General features: G+C 41.0%; 1 protein-coding gene across 1 annotated transcript in view; it reads left to right on the top strand.

Moving 5' to 3' along the window:
• GLDC (glycine decarboxylase) overlaps positions 1-16,389 on the top strand; it is a 99,518-nt gene that overhangs the window by 14,325 nt on the left and 68,804 nt on the right. The window contains exons 3-4 of the mRNA XM_082842838.1: positions 5,401-5,536; positions 13,399-13,563. Of these exons, the coding sequence (XP_082698964.1) occupies positions 5,401-5,536; positions 13,399-13,563 (301 nt within the window). The remainder of the gene's footprint in view (positions 1-5,400; positions 5,537-13,398; positions 13,564-16,389) is intronic.

The following is a 16,389-nucleotide window of genomic DNA, read 5'->3' as shown; positions in this document are numbered from 1 at the left end:
TAGTTACTGGAATTGGGCCTGTTAACAGGAAGAAGCTGTTTTGTCAAGTTGGAAGGACAAGAGTGAGGAATGTGCGCTGCTGTGGGGCTCACTCTGGGGGGAAGCTGATCATTTTCCTCTCTCCTCTTTGTTCACACAGCTTTCCTGGGGCTGTGCTGCCCAGGGTTTGGATGACACAATTGCCTTTTTAAAATGCTTCTTTTACTACGTAGGTGGAAAAGACTGCCACTTTGGACTTAAGGATCCCACCCTGTTTCTCTAGAAAGGCATTCTTTTCCAAGGGGGAGAGGAATCTAACTCTATTGTGAAGTACAGTGGTGGATATTGCATGGTTAGGATTTGGGCTTTTATTTAGACCAATCATGCCCCAAAACTTCCTCTTAGAGACTGCTTCTGCTATGCTTCATTTCAGAGAGGTTCAGCGGCAGACCTCTGATTGTGGACTTTTCCCTCTTCGCCCCTTTTCTCCATGTCCATTGGATCTTGGCATTATTTAACATAGTAACTCAAACTCTGGGTTCCTAAATGTACTAGGTTGGCTCTTCTGCTGATTGGACCAAAGTCAGATTTCATTAGTAGGTATGAGAAATGGTGACCAGTGAACAAACATTAGAAATAATCCAGACACTCATTAAGTTGTGTTTTTGGGGAGTGTTTTTTATTAAATGTGACTGGTAAAGCCTGAGGTCTAGATTTTTTAAAAATTTATTTATTTTTATTGACATATAGTTGGTTTACAATGCATCAGGTATAAAGTGATTCAGTTATATACATATAACTGAATTCTTTTCCATTATAGGTTATTAGAAGACACTGAATATAGTTCCTTGTGCTATATAGTAGGTCCTTGTTGTTTATCTATTTTATATATAGTAGTGTGTATCTGTTAATCCCAAATTCCTGATTTATCCCCCCTTCCCCTTTCCCTTTTGGTAACTATAAGTTTGTTTTCTGTGTCTGTGAGTCTATTTCTGTTCTGTAAGGAAGTTCATTTGTATCATTTTTTAGATTCCACATATAAATGATATCATGTGGTATTTGTCTTTCTCTTTGACTTCACTTAGTATGATAATCTCTAGGTGAGGTCTTGATTTTATCACAGTAAGAAGCAGTTTAACTCTCTGTTCTTCAAGTCACAGACTGTCTTGACTTCTAGGTTGTCATGATGAGCAATGGATGAGTGAATGGTAAAGGTTTCTCAGACCATTATAACTTCCAGAAGCATGACCAAGTACCTACCCTACTCTTGATGGCTCATGAGTGTCCTTTAGCTTGGTGTACAGAGGACTACTCATTCTGTTAACTCACTTTGTTCCCAATAGAATGTAAAATTGGTTGTCAAGACCAGGCTATGATGAGGGCCAATCAGGGAATACAATTGTCCCTCAGTATCCAGGAGGGATTGGCTTCAGGCGCCCCCTTACCCCCACCCTCCACCATACCAAAATCCTTGGATGCTCAAGTCTCTTATATAAAATGGTGCAGCATTTGCATATAACCTACGCACAACCTCCCCATATACTTTAAATCATCCCTAGCTTACTTATAATACCTAATACAATGTAAATACCATGTAAATAGTTTTAATACAAGGTAAATTCTATGTAAATAGTTGTAAATACGATGTAAATGATATGTAAATAGTTGCCAACACTGGCAAATTCAAGTTTTGCTTTTTGGAACTTTCTGAAAATTTTTTTTCCGAATATTTTTGATTCTTGGTTGAAATCCACAAACTTGGAAGCTGTGGGTCCTGGAGGGCCTGCTGTATTTGTATTAGCTCTATCTGGGTAGGGGCAGAGCCCACAGGTGCTTGGAAAATTTGGTCCCATAGGGACTAGAGTATATCTGTTATAGGATTATTTGGTTGCACCGGGTCTTAGTAGCAGCAGGCAAGCTCCTTATATGTGGTGTGCGAACTCTTAGTTGTGGCATGCATGGGGGATCTAGTTCCCTGAGCAGGGATCGAACCCCGGCCCCCTGCATTGGGAGCATGGAGTCTTAACCACTGTGCCACCAGGGAAGTCTCCTCTGTTACAGGATTAAAAACTCAAGTTTGAACATTTTTATGCTTCTGGGTCTTATATATAATTAATTTTTTTTGCTCTTTTATGCTAATTGGCCTTTAAATTTTTTCAAGTGTTTTATCCAAGTGTGTAGGACATTGGCAACTATGAGGGATGATGATATGTATTGATATATGGACACCCTGAACTGATGTGGGGTGTGGCAGTGGGTTCCTGGCTAGTCTGCAGTGGTGAAGGCATATGGACAGGATAGGCTGCAGAATGGATGAGAAAGGAACTGGGCTCTAACTGAAGCTCTTTCACTGGGCACACGAACTTGTACTAACATCCTCAGCCCTGCTGGGAGGTATGAGAGAATGGGTTTTCTCGCAAAAGGAAGAATCAGGTTCCTCCACCATTCTAGTTGAGAGTTTAGGGTCTCCAGATAAATATTAACATCTCTCGTAGCAGCCACTGATGTTTTGTATAATTGTTTAGGTACCTGGGGTTAGGACTTAAACGTATCTTTTAGAGGATACAGTTTAACCCTTTAACCCATAACATTCCCTGAACCATCTCCCTCCTGGACTATTGTGCTGGCCTCTTACCATATCCCCTTGTTTCCAGAGTCTCCTCTCTGACCTCTCCACACTACCAATAGAATTATCTTTCTGTAATGTAGAAAAAAAATCATATTACTCAATACTGTATGACTCTCAAAGGTTAAACTCTTAATTTGACAAAGTCCTTCAAAGACTGTTCTCATTTGAGAGCTGGACCTTTTGTCCTCATGGCATAATATGGAACAGGGACCTCTCCCTCTTGCACAGGATCTTAATTGAAGCTGGCCTTGCTGAATTGGGTGCGGGCCAGGCACTGCTAATTTCCCCTCCTACTGGGCTTCTTAATCACTCTGCCCTAAGAAGACTTTGGGAAGTGATTGGATTTCTTGCATGATTGTTCCTTAAGGATGCTGTACTTGCGTATCTCCTCAGATATTGTTTTATTGTACTTTCACCTATAGTTCCTAAATCTGTGGAAGAAGGCAAGATTGTCCATCATAAGGCAGTAGGGTTGTATTTACTCATGAAACCGATACTTGTAAACTGATACTCCCCTCTTTTGTTAGCCTAGTCTGGCAAAATGACACATCTCTTGTGAATTTATTTACTGTGAAAGCCAAGTGGGGTGGGAGGGTAGGATGGCAGGTGACAGTGTTTTCAATGAAGATAAAGAAGGATTAATGAGAATAACAGTCACAGAGTTCAGTAGAATTAAAACATCGTGAAGCATCTTCCTAGCCAGTTTGCCATTTTAGAGATTGCTGTACCTAGATTTGTAACAATAAAATCAATCAATTCCAAGATTTAGTGACTGAGTCCCTAAATTTTTTGGGGGGGGGCTATGTCGGGTCTTTGTTGAGGTACGTGGGATCTTTTATTGTGGCACACAGGCTTCTCTCTAGTTGTGGCATGCGGGTTTTCTGTCTCTAGTTGTGCACGAGCTCTGTAGTTGTGGTGCGTAGGGTCCAGGGCGCGCGGGCTCAGTCGTTGTGGCACGCAGGCTTACTTGCCCCGTGGCATGTGGGATCTTAGTCCCCCAACCAGGAATTGAACCTGCATTCCCTGCATTGGAAGGTGGATTCTTTACCACTGGACCACCAGGGAAGTCCCTGAGTCTGTAAGATCTTAAAGGGGGCAGACATTTGCCTAAGTAGTTAAATCTCAGTTAAATTTTAGTAGCATGATCTAACTATATGCAGAGGAGCAGAGAAAGAACCAGGTAAGGTCATTTGTATCTAGAAAGTATCTTTCAGTATAAGTAGCAGATCGAAATCTGGCACATTCAGGAAAGTGTGGAAGCTGGAGTTAGGCTGGGTGGCTAATTTAAAATCGTGTAGCCTTAGGTGAGTGGTTCTCTTCAAGCCTTAGTTTCCAAAGCGATGTGGAAAGCATTTGGTACAATTCCTGGCAAAGAGTAAGTGCTCAAAATGTCAGATGCTGTTATTACGTGCATGACCCCAAATAGGGTCTCATCTGCACCAAGGACTTTTATAATTCCTCCTTAATTACCTAGTTCCCTAATGAAAATGCTGGTTAAGACTTTCCTGGTGGTCCAGTGGTGAAGAATCCGCCTTCCAGTGCAGGGGACGCAGGTTCGATCCCTGGTCAGGGAACTAAGATCCCACATGCCGCAGGGCAGCTAAGCCCGGGCACCACAACTATTGAGCTCACGCGCCTCAATGAGAGAGGCTGTGTGCCACAAACAGCATAGCCCACGCGCCCTGGAGCCTGCACACCACAACTAGAGAGAAGCCTGAGTGCCACAACTAGAGAAAAGCCCATGCGCCACAACAAAGAGCCTGTGCACTGTAACGAAATATCCTGCATGCCTCATGCCTCAACGAAAATACCATGTGCTACAACTAAGACCCTGATGCAGACAAAAAAAAAAAAAAAACAAAAAGTGGGAAAAAATAAGGAAAATAAATAAATATAAAAAAACCCTGCATGTGGATCTTTTATTATAACTGATATTTTATTGGTTGGGTGAAGGGGCTTTTATAAGTAGCCCTTTCAGCGACACACAGGAAAAAGTGTCAGAATTAGCACGGCAATTTTAGAGAAAAATGTAGGTCATGTGTTATTTAAGACATACCAACTATTGGTATAAGGCAATTTAAAAGGGAAAACAGGGCTTCCCTGGTGGCGCAGTGGTTGAGAATCCGCCTGCCAATGTAGGGGACCACGGGTTCGAGCCCTGGTCCGGGAAGATCCCACATGCCGTGGAGCAACTAAGCCAGTGCGCCACAACTACTGAGCCTGCGCTCGAGAGCCCACAAGCCACAACTACTGAAGCCTGCGCGCCTAGAGCCCGTGCTCCGCAATAAGAGAAACCACCACACTAAGAAGCCCGTGCGCTGCAACGAAGAGAAGCCCCCGCTCGCTGCAACTAGAGAAAGCCCATGTGCAGCAACAAAGACCCAACGCGGCCAAAAATAAAATAAATTAACCCCCCCCAAAAAAATGAATAAAAGGAAAAATATTTTACCAGGAGCAGAATTTTTATTTGGTGTAAATAAAACATGTGAAGGGAACAGAAGAAAACTGGAATGAGGCAGGTGTCAAAACTGGGAAATTCTGACAAAGCCAAAAAAAGAAGAGCCAAAAAAAATTATGAGGAACCAACCTTGAGGAGTAACTGAGTGCTGTTTGGGGATCTTTCAGGTTCCTGCATCTAGTACTTAGTGTTGCTGAGAGGATGATTCTTATATTTCCCATATAGCTGTTCTCCTCCTGTCAATATTCAAACAAAACTAGGGCTTAAAACTATAACTAGAGTTCTCTTTTGGGACATTTTCTCTCTGTAACGTTTCTCTCTTTCCCACAATCAGGTGAAAATGAAATCCTTGCATCTCTGCATGCCATTTCCAGCAAGAACCAGATCTGGAGATCATACATTGGCATGGGCTATTATAACTGCTCAGTGCCACAGACAATTTTGCGGAACTTACTGGAGAACTCAGGATGGTAATGTATTTCTTGATGAAAAACAGGAGTGCTGTGATTTGATTTGCATGACTCTTTCTGTGTCTCCACCCCGCAAAGCCTCAGAACTTGCCCACTGACACCCATACTCTAGTGCTATCCCTAACCTGCAGGAACCTACCTGGCTTTCTCTGGCTTGGGAGATTTCCTTACTCAAATGTAGAGGACTTAGAAGCTTCTTTCTACTTTTATTCCCATAAAATAATCTGGAGCTCAAAATTGTGGATGCTGGGCATCTCTTCCTCTTGCTGACTCCGTGTTTGTTCTCAGTGAGCGTTTTTGAGCAAGATATCAAACCTGCAGGTGGGCAGATTCAGGGCTTTATTCTTTGGAGACACTAGGATTTTAGGCTGTCTGAGATTACTCAGTGAGTCAAAATCTTGGTCCATTGTCTTCTCTCGGGATTTTAGGAGCTACAGTTACCTATACCCCCCTCCTCTGCTCCCTGCCCCAAACCAATATTCTGGGTTTATGACCAACTGAAAAAAGAAGACATTGTATCAGGTAGATGGAGATGAAAATGTTAGCTTTATTACTTAGCACTTTGTAGAGAAAGAGAACATGTGTATTCTGTGAACAGGCTCTTCTAGAAACAATCAAAGACAAGGCTGAGCTGTTGATGTTACTTGTTCTGCCGCCACCTCACCTATCAGATAACTCGTTCCTAGTCCTCTAGGGGGTGGGGTAGGGGGTGTTCTTGTCCCTGCCCACTCTGGCTGCCACAGGTTGTGCAAAATGAAAATGTTTCTCCTGCACTTGAGGAAAACTTCCATGCGATCTTGCTTTTCCATTCCTGTTGGCTGTATGATAGAAAGAAGGAAACAGAGGTTCATGTCCTAGTACACACTAAACAAGAAAACACCTTGGGTACTTCTTAACGGGCAAAGACCATGGCTTCAAAGGTGCCTGAGAGCAGATCAGAGCATCTGCTTCTGCCCACTGGGAAATATTGTCTGACGATGGAGGAGGAAAGATGGGGACCCTTGGGCCTTTCTTTCTCTGTTTTTGGATCAGTGCCATTGTATACACCAGCATCTTTGAATTGAAACTTTATTTCAACTGATAACCTTATCTCCAAAGGAATGTGTGCACTTACCATCTCTAGCGTAGAAACAAACCAAGCCTGGGAAGGCTTTGATACTTCCTGGGTGATTTTTTTTTTTTTTTAAGTTGGTTGGTGTACGAGGTAAATTTAATTTTTAGTAGGACCATTATTATGCAAGGACAGAGTAAGTGATTGCCTCAGCAATTCAAAGGTATTTATAGCAAGATGCAGAGACTATCTTTTAGGTTAGCATATAGAAAAAAAATCAACTTTAGTAAAGGGAATGTGGACCCCCCATGGGAAAGCACGGAATTGCCTCCTTTGAAATACTAAGTACGTGCTCCACAGCAATATACCTTAAACATTTGCTGAACACTTCACATCTGTTTTAAAAATAGGTGTTATTTAATAAAATTCTGTCAAGAGTTAATTTGAATCAAGTGACCAAAATTCTTATTTCAGTATAATTGCCTCATATAAGAAGCTGTCCACCTGCCATCCTATGACAGACTATTGAGACATCTGTTAGTCCATTTTTTTCCTCAAAAACAGAAGAAAGGGGCTTCCCTGTGGTGCAGTGGTTGAGTCCACCTGCTGATGCAGATGCAGGGGACACGGGTTCGTGCCCCGGTCCGGGAAGATCCCACATGCCACGGAACGGCTGGGCCTGTGAGCCATAGCTGCTGGGCCTGCGCGTCCGGAGCCTGTGCTCCGCAACGGGAGAGGCCACGGCAGTGAGAGGCCCGCGTACTGCAAAAACAAACAAACAAACAAAACCAGAAGTAAATGCCTGCCTGAGAAGACTCAAAGCTACCCCCCAAATTTACTGTTTGTTCTAGTCAACTCCTGAAATGGGGTCCGTGTCTCCCAGCTTCTGTGGTTGGGTAGGAGCCTAACTTCTATGAGCACCAGTTAGCAAACCCAGATGGGTTTCATGTGGATGGCCCCCTTCCTGTTTTTGTAAATTTTCATTTCCCAGACTCTACTGAGTCCCTGCTCATTCCCCTCCCGACTCCCTCATTCTCCCTTTAAAACATCTAGTCACCTCTAAAACACACACACACACACACACAAACACACAGAGAAATATGAACCCCCTCTAAGATTACAAACTTTGACAATTTTGACATTTTAGAGAGTAAACCTGATACCCTACGTAATTTTAAACTTTGCACAAAGTGTTCTTAGTACTAGGAATAGAGGTACTGTTTTGACTACTTACCATATGTGAACTTACACTCTGAACTTACACTCAAACAAACATAGCGGTTTCTGTGTGTTTGAGTCTTGTGAGTGAATATGTGTTGGGCCGTCAGCACAGCAGGCCTTCATCTGGTGCCTAAAGCCCAGACCTGTAGGTCTGAGGACCAAGGCATGTGTGTAGCTTAGGGCATAGGTTAGACTATGTGGGAAGCACAGCGCCTTTGCATCTTTTGTCTGCTTTTGCACAAGTGCAAAGGTAGTCCTGGTTGATGAGGGTGTTTGTCCTAGATGCAGTGATTCACGTCCCATCATTATAGAAGCCAGATCTGTTGGCCTAATCACTGTTGCATTGCTTTTGGTTTCAATATGCTCCATTTCTTTATTAATAGGAGAACAGGAATGAACTGTCAAAGAAGTAGTTTTTCTGCTTTGGGTGTGTGTGTGAACGCGCGCCTGTGAAGGTATTTGTATTGCTGAGGGCTTCTTTTCCCCTGGGGTATTGGTAAAAGTTTGGATGGTAAACTCCAAGTTTGATTTGAAAAGCAAATGGCCTGTCTCCTCCTTCTTACAAAACAAGCCTCCCAAGTACATGAATGGGCTGCAGCATTCCAGCTGTCTGAATACTGGCCAGCTGTCTTCGCTCTTGGTGGCCGCACAGAATATTCACCATATTGCTTCCTGGCTGTGAGTGGATATGTTCATTTACTTTAGGATCCGCCAGGGTTTTGAGAGGGAGACAGTGTTGTTCTTTGCTTTTCAGTTCTGGTTTTGGGGTGCATTTTAAGTTTTGTTCCTTTGCATTCTCCGAAGGCTGATCTGAAACAGAGGGTGATACTGGCCCTTGCCAGCCCTGATAGGGAGGGCTGTGCACATGAGCTTGGGTAGACTTCACATTATCACCCTTCTGAATGGTTGCCATAGAGATGGAACCAACAAATTCCGGTGACGTGAGGTGAAAATAAATGGGTAACATAGCCTCCAGAGAATACAAACATTTGGGCTCTTACAAGAAGATTTACATTAGGCCTAGAATATATTTTGTAGGGTCTACTTTTTGAAATTTTTGATTGCTGATAATATCAGTTAACTAATATCAAAACACTTACATTTCCCTTGTGACTATTTCTGTTTTGTGTAATGTTGGCACTGGGATTAAATGAGAGAATCTCATGAATGTTTGTCTTCCTGCAACTCCCCCACGCCTTTTTTGGTTAAAATCGTAGAGAATACTGATTATTTTGGAATAAATGTTAATGCCATGTTGAATATATCATGCATCCTTTTTGAGCGGAACAGAATGCCTTCTTGGATATGCAGATACTTTTTGGTTTTTAATATTAAAATATATCTAGAAACAGAAATCAATTGAGTTAAATATCAGTTGGAACATAGAAGTTGTAGATTACAGACATTTTCTTGATCCCTGTTTTGCCTGGGGCAACTAAACCCTTTTATGCAGGATGGCAGGCCCTGTGCTAGCATTTTTCTCCTGAAACGAGGGTTTATTTAGTATCTCCAGGCTTGAGACTCACCAATCCATGTCCATTAATAGATGATTTTTAAGACCATTTATGTCTGTTTATTAGTGTAAAAAAAAAAGTGTGGATTATAAAAGAAGTTTACAAGTAAAAGAAGTAGGATCATGTATTTGTCATCTTTGTAGGAAAAGTTTTAAAGCTCTCTCCTTTTAGCAGTGCTAATTAGCATCAGCCTAAGCTTGGACTTTGAGCAAGGAGAGAAAGGCTGCACAAGGGAGGGGGAATATTAAATCCCAAAGTCTGAGCAAAGGAATAGCATGGTCTCAGGTATGAAGGACTGTGTTTGGGAGGTTTGGGGCTTTTTCTTGCAGGTAACTGGGGAGCCATCCCCATTTGAGCAGGAAAGTCAAACACATACATTTGCACCAGAAATATTAGATAATTTCCTATTTTAAGCACTGTGCTAGGCTAGTAAGGCATCAAAGGGGTGGATATAGGACGTCGGAAGGAAGACTAATGGCAACTGGTCATCATTTGGGCCTAAAAAAATCTGGACTTTTTACCTTGAGAATTGGCATGATAGTGGTAACTTTGAAGGAATTTAAGAAAAGAAACTACCTTGTTTGGTGATCTGGTTGGAGGAAGGATAGGGAGTGTGATGCTGACATGGGATGTGATGAATTTCCAGAAAGAAATTGTTTCCAAGTAGAAATATCTAATAATATCTGAATAGAAGTATGAATAAATCCTTTGGGAGAAGTCTATGAGTGTTTAAAAAAAATTTTCTAAGACCGGAACAGAGGATAAAAACTTTTCAAAACAACCAGCATTTGGGAAGGACTTAATCATTTCCAAAATGCTTTATGTATGTTAATTGGACTTGAATGTTAAGATAATATCTGATATGGGTGATGTTATCTCCATTGATGGCCAAGAGAAATTGTCAGGGAGAGGTTTAGTGACTTGTCCCAGTTCACAGGTAATAAATTATAGAATTTAGGTTGACACCCAGAGCTTCTTAATACTTAGCATTGGTGAAGATACAGGGAAACCTGTGAATCACTGTATTACTTAAGGGAATACAGAATGGTGTGAACTGTCTAGAGAAAAACATGGCATATGTACCGAAAGATTTGAAATTGAGTACTGTACACCTTATGATTTGAAATTCCATATCTAGGGATTTATCCTAAGGAAATAATACAAAGATAAGGATGTTCACTGTTACGCTATTTCTAATATTTAAAAACCAAAAGTAATATTCAACTTGAGGGGAATTTATCCTAAGGAAATAATACAAAGATAGGAATCTAGGAATTTATCCTAAGGAAATAATACAAAGATAAGGATGTTCACTGTTATGCTATTTCTAATATTTAAAAACCAAAATTAATGTTCAACTTGAGGGGACTTGTTAAATAAATTATGATAAATGATTTAATAACACAAAACAATCAAATGCATATTTCTGAATAATATTTAAAGTTATTAGAAATTGTCCATGGAATAATGTTAACAAAAAAAAATCGAGACACAACTTTATACAGAGTACCGTCTTACTTTGAAGTATAAGTATGATTGTGATGTCAAAAAGAGACTGAAATTAATTAACCTGATTGTGGTGGTCATTTCACAAAGTATACATATATCAAAACATCATGTTGTACACTTTTAATATACACAGTTTTGTGAATTATACTTCAGTAAAGCTAGAGAAAAAAAAAAGAATGTATATAGAAAAGTCACAAATTAACAAGAAAAGGGGCAAACAACACAACAGAAAAATGAGCAGAAAAAGAAAAAAAAAAAAGACTGAAAAGAAATGTACCTAAATGTTAACTATTGTTATCTTGGAGTTCTGGGATTATGGGTGATTTTATTTTCCCAGTAGTTATCTCAATTTTCCAACTTTTTACAAAGAGCATGCATCACATAATCAGCAAAAAAAGGTTGTAAACATGTTCCTGACACACAGAAGATGGTTAATAAATGGTAGCCGATGTCTTTAAAATTTAGAACATATAATAAAAAGAAAGTAAAAATTATGGTTAATCTTGCCACCCAGACAAGATCACTGTTTACATTTTGGTTCACGTTTTTACAAATAGAATTGTAGTATTTTACATTTTACTTTTTAAATTAATGTATCATGAGCATCTTCTATGTCAGAAAATATTTTTACATATCATTTTCACAATCCATAGTATTATATGCATATTGTCTATTTAATCATTTTCCTTTTAATAGAGGGTTTGTTGCACATTTTTCAACATTCTGTTCAGTACTGTGATGAATTCTTTGCATGGGCTAGCTGATACATATGCATGCTTGTTTGCATATGTGTGTGTATAAGTTTGTGTCTGTCCATATGCCAAATAATGATTGTGAATAAAATGAAAATTTCATGTTAGCCAGGCTATCTAAGCATATGTCTTTGTGGTGGCAGACTATGCTGTGTATGAAGATCTTATCTGATCTGAGGTCACAGTGGCCCCTTGCCTGTGCCTTTTGTGTGCCATTTCTGCTTAGATTCCCTTTCTACTTAGTCTACATTATGTATTGTGTGCTTCATTTATTCCAGTTCACCACCCGCTTAGAATTTGGCTAACTGATTTACAGTTGCTAAGCCAGGCTGTTCAAGGAATTAATTGAAGCAAAAACATACTGTGCTGTACACACACACACACACACACACACACACACACACACACACACACAACTATACCAATGAAAGTTTCAGGGAAATTATTTCAAAAGTCTTGACACTGTACTGCTTGGTAAGGCAATCTCCCCCACTCTATTCCCCCTCAAAGGTAAGAAGACATTGATTTCAAAGCCTTCAGAAAAGAAAAAAGAAAATAAAAGGTGGAACTATCCTGAACGTGATTACCAGATCAGGAGAGAAAGGAAAAGGGGTTGAAAAAGATTTTTTTTCCTAATACTCTTCAGGCTTGGAAGAACGAAAACAATAGGGATATGAAACAGCGTTACTCTCATGTGGGAGCATAGACCCCAATCTGACACACTTTGGTAGTACAGTAATGGATTCTTGGTGAAAAGATAGCAGCTCTTTCCAAGTCCTCAGCCACCCTCTCTCCTCTTATTTTATTTTCTTTAAAATATTTATCACTCTGAAATGATCTTATGTATTTTTTATCTCTTTTTCCCCACTACAGTATATTTTCCTTGAGATTAGGGACTGGTACCCATCTTGCTTATGATGTGCCACCAGAACTAATCATAGTTTTTGGCACTTAGTAGACATGCAGTAAATATTTGTAGGATGAGTGAATGAATGAAGGGATGAAAAAGTGATGAAGTCACTAAGTGGATTAACTCTCATACCTAAAGACACATTTTTGGCTAATAACTGGAGGATTTTAAGGTTAGAATTCATGTCTGTGCTGCCTTCTAACCATTAGTATTCTTGAATTTTAATAGGTATGGAGTTTACTTCCATAGACTTTTAATAAGTGGATAGTGACAATTCTTTTCTTTTTTTGGCTATGCCACGTGTCTTGTGGGATCCTAGTTCCCTGACCAGGGATTGAACCCGGGCCCTTGGCAGTGAAAGTGCGGAATCCCAACCACTGGACCGCCGGGGAATTCCCAACACTTCTTAAATAGACCTCTATTAATTTTTTAGGAGCACATAGAACTTCTGGTCAGTATAAACAAAGCTCCTCTCCCCCAAAACCAAAAGTTTCGAGTATTAGGTATTAGATTCTTGGATACTTTTCTATTGTGAACCATGGTTGCGGTGAGCTTTTTTTTTTTATTCTGTTTATAATACCATAGACAGTCTCAAGTGGATTTTAAGAGCCAACTTACAATACAGCATACTTACGATAAGATCATTAAAATAGAAATGTAAGATTAAGTAATTTAGAGGGATAGAAAAGTAAGTACTGATTATCCCCAAAGGATAATATTGTTACTATGATTTAATGCTGAGTTTCCTTACAAAAGACAAAAAGGAAGCTTATTGTTGTATTATATGATTCTCAAGAGAGGCAAACTTAATTTTCCGATACTGAATTCTAAAATGAAGGTATTTCATGAGCTTTTTCTGAATAGTGGATTCACAGTTTGGACATAGTGTTTTGGGTCCCTTACAGGATCACCCAGTATACTCCGTACCAGCCAGAGGTATCTCAGGGGAGACTGGAGAGTTTACTCAATTACCAGACCATGGTGTGTGACATCACAGGCATGGACATGGCTAATGCATCCCTGCTGGATGAGGCCACCGCGGCTGCAGAGGCAATGCAGCTCTGCCACAGGTGAGAGGCCCAGCCTGAGATTCCCTCAGGGGGAGGGACACCTTCCAGTCTCACAACTGCTGTGCAGGCGGGGGTTTCCCTGCTCCGGTCAGTGCCCAGTGACTTCGTCCCTCTTTCCCTCTCTCTCTCTCTTTCTCTTCCCCGCCCCCTCTTTCTGTCTATCACACACACACACATTTGTGTCTATGAGATATGTTGTATCAGTATCATTATACCAGTTAGTTGAGGTAACAAACAGATGTGAAATATAGTGCATTTAAAAAGCCACTGCTGTTTATTGTTTAACATTATGTAAGAAAGAGGTTTTGCTCTTCACATACATGATGTTAAGTTCAGGGATGTTACAGCAACTCCGAGATAGTATCAAGGACCAATGCCCCTCTCTCTTTACCATCGTTAGTGCGAGGCTTTCATCCTGTGGACTGAAGAAAAGCATACAACCTAAAAGTTGCAAGTTAAGTTTTATTTGGGGATCTTACTAAGGATGAGAGCCCCGGAGACAGTCTCTCACACAGCTCTGAGGAACTGCTCTGAAGAGGTCAGGGAGGAGCCAGAACATGTAGGAGGTTTTTGCTGGGAAAAAACCATGCAGTTGAACATCAAAAGATTACTGCTAATCACAAAGAACAGACATCTCAGGTTAATGTTAGTGCTTTTCAATATACGGGAAGATGCAAGAGTTTGGGCTCATTGAAATTATTTCTTAGAAATGCATCTTAACTATCTTGGGCCAGTCTCCAAAGCAAATAATACTTCCTGTTTTTCTCCATCCTGAGTTCCTCTCAGGGTGCACCATCAGTGGGCAGCTGCAGTGGCTAATGGCTTGATCCTTGTAGAACTGGAATGGCGGGCAACATTTTTTGTTTACTGCAATGGCAGACAACAGTCCCGTCCACAGCCCTCCTGGTCACAAGATGACTGCTGGAGCTCTAGCCATGACGCCTGCATTCAGGAAGAAGTAAAGGGTACTTCTAGCGAAATAAGCTCTCTTTAAATAGTGTTTTGGAAGCCTCCACTCAACAATTTACTTATGCTTCATTGACCACCCCTACCTACAAGTGACCTGTGGAAATGCAGTTTTTTTCAGATGGGCACATTGCTGCCCCTACATATTGGGGTTCTGTTACTATGGGTGACAGGGAGAATGGATATTGGGTAGGAACTAGCAATCTGCAATGTAATGTGTAAATAAGCATCACCCTGTTTTATGAAGAATATTCTTCTCAGGTTGTATTTAATGTTTTATAGCTTTTCTTTTTCTATTTAACAGTATTTTATGAACATTTCCCCATTTCTTTAGTCAGCTTTCTAAACAGTGGCTTTTATTGGCTACATAGCAATATTCATTTGCATGGAAGTACCATAATTTATGTAACCTCACCTCTATTGTTATACATTGTTTGTTCCCATTTTTCACTGTTATTAATGGTATTTTTGTGCATCTGTAGGATAGATCTTTGTCAGAAGTTCTGATTATTTCCTGAGGATGCATTTCTAGAAGTAGAATTGCTGGGTCATGGTTAACTTTGGTTAATATTTAGTTGATAATCATTCTTCAGCTCCTCACCTTCTTTTGTTCTTTGCCTCGAGAATACATTTGAGTTTACCTTCCCTCCAGGTAGAATTCTCATGTAGATGGTCATCTGGTAGGGAAATCTGCCCACATTGATGATGTGTCTGTCTGAGGTTTTGGGGGGCTGGCCCTAGTCGACTGACTGGGTTGACTGCAGTGGCTGATGGCTTGATCCTTGTGGAACTGGCGGGTAACATTCTTTGTTTACACTCTGAATGCCCATGTAAGCCTCTTTCTTGGCTTCCACAGACTTGAGGGGTGGTTAAATTGATTCTGGTATCAATTCCAGTCAGGGAGGGGGGTTCCTCTCACACCTGAAAACAAATGAACAAACATCTGCTGGTGTCCAACAACCCCCTCCAACTCAGGGTGCCATTCTCAAGTACAGGTTGTTACCTGCATTCAATCGACTGGAATTTTCATGACCTCCTCCTCAGAGCAGCGCCCAGAACTCAGAGAAACATTTTACTTACTAGAACCAGTTTATTATCAAATGATATAACTCAGGAACAGCCAGGCAGAAGGGATGCATAGGGCTGGGTATGTTGAAAGGGTCAGAGCTTCCATGCTCCCTCAGAGATCCCCATTCTTCCCAAATCTCCTCATGTTCACCAGTCCAGAAGCTCTCCAAATCCTACCCTTTGGGTTTTTTATGGAGGCTTCACTACATAGACACGAGTGATTAAATCTTGGCCATTGGCAATTGATTCAGCCTCCAGCCCCTCTTCCTTCCCTGGAGCTCAGGGTGTAGAACTGAAAGTTCCAACCCTCTTATCACACGGTTGGCTCCTTTAGCAACCAGCCCTCATTCCTCTGTGGGATGCAAAAGTCACCTCATTAACATTACAAATGACACCTTGATCACTTTTCACACTTAGAAAATTCCAGTGGTTTTGGGAGCTGTGAGCCAGGAACTGTGGACAAAGACCAAATATATATGAGAAATATATCTTGGTCATCTGAATGACCAAATATTTACTTCCTATAAATCACAGTGTTGCAGTTGTGAACCTCGAACTCACTGGGCAGATATGGAGACCTCTAAGTTCCAGGCCCTTCTGCTTCCCAAGCAGTCCCAGGGGTAGGTTCAGGCTCTTCTTCCTATTTTCTTAGGGACAGCAAGGGGGGGGGGGTGGAGAATGCCGTTCCTAGTCTAAGCTTTTCACCTTCTCTCTTCCTCATCCACCTTCTCGCTGCTCTCCCATCCCCCACCTCCATCCCCTTTTTCTGAGTAAAAGCTTTCATCTCACGCG

Source organism: Leucopleurus acutus (assembly GCF_964270905.1).
Source record: "Leucopleurus acutus genome assembly, chromosome: 7".
Taxonomy (NCBI): Eukaryota; Metazoa; Chordata; class Mammalia; order Artiodactyla; family Delphinidae; genus Leucopleurus; species Leucopleurus acutus.
This window is presented reverse-complemented; position numbering and strand designations above follow the sequence as displayed.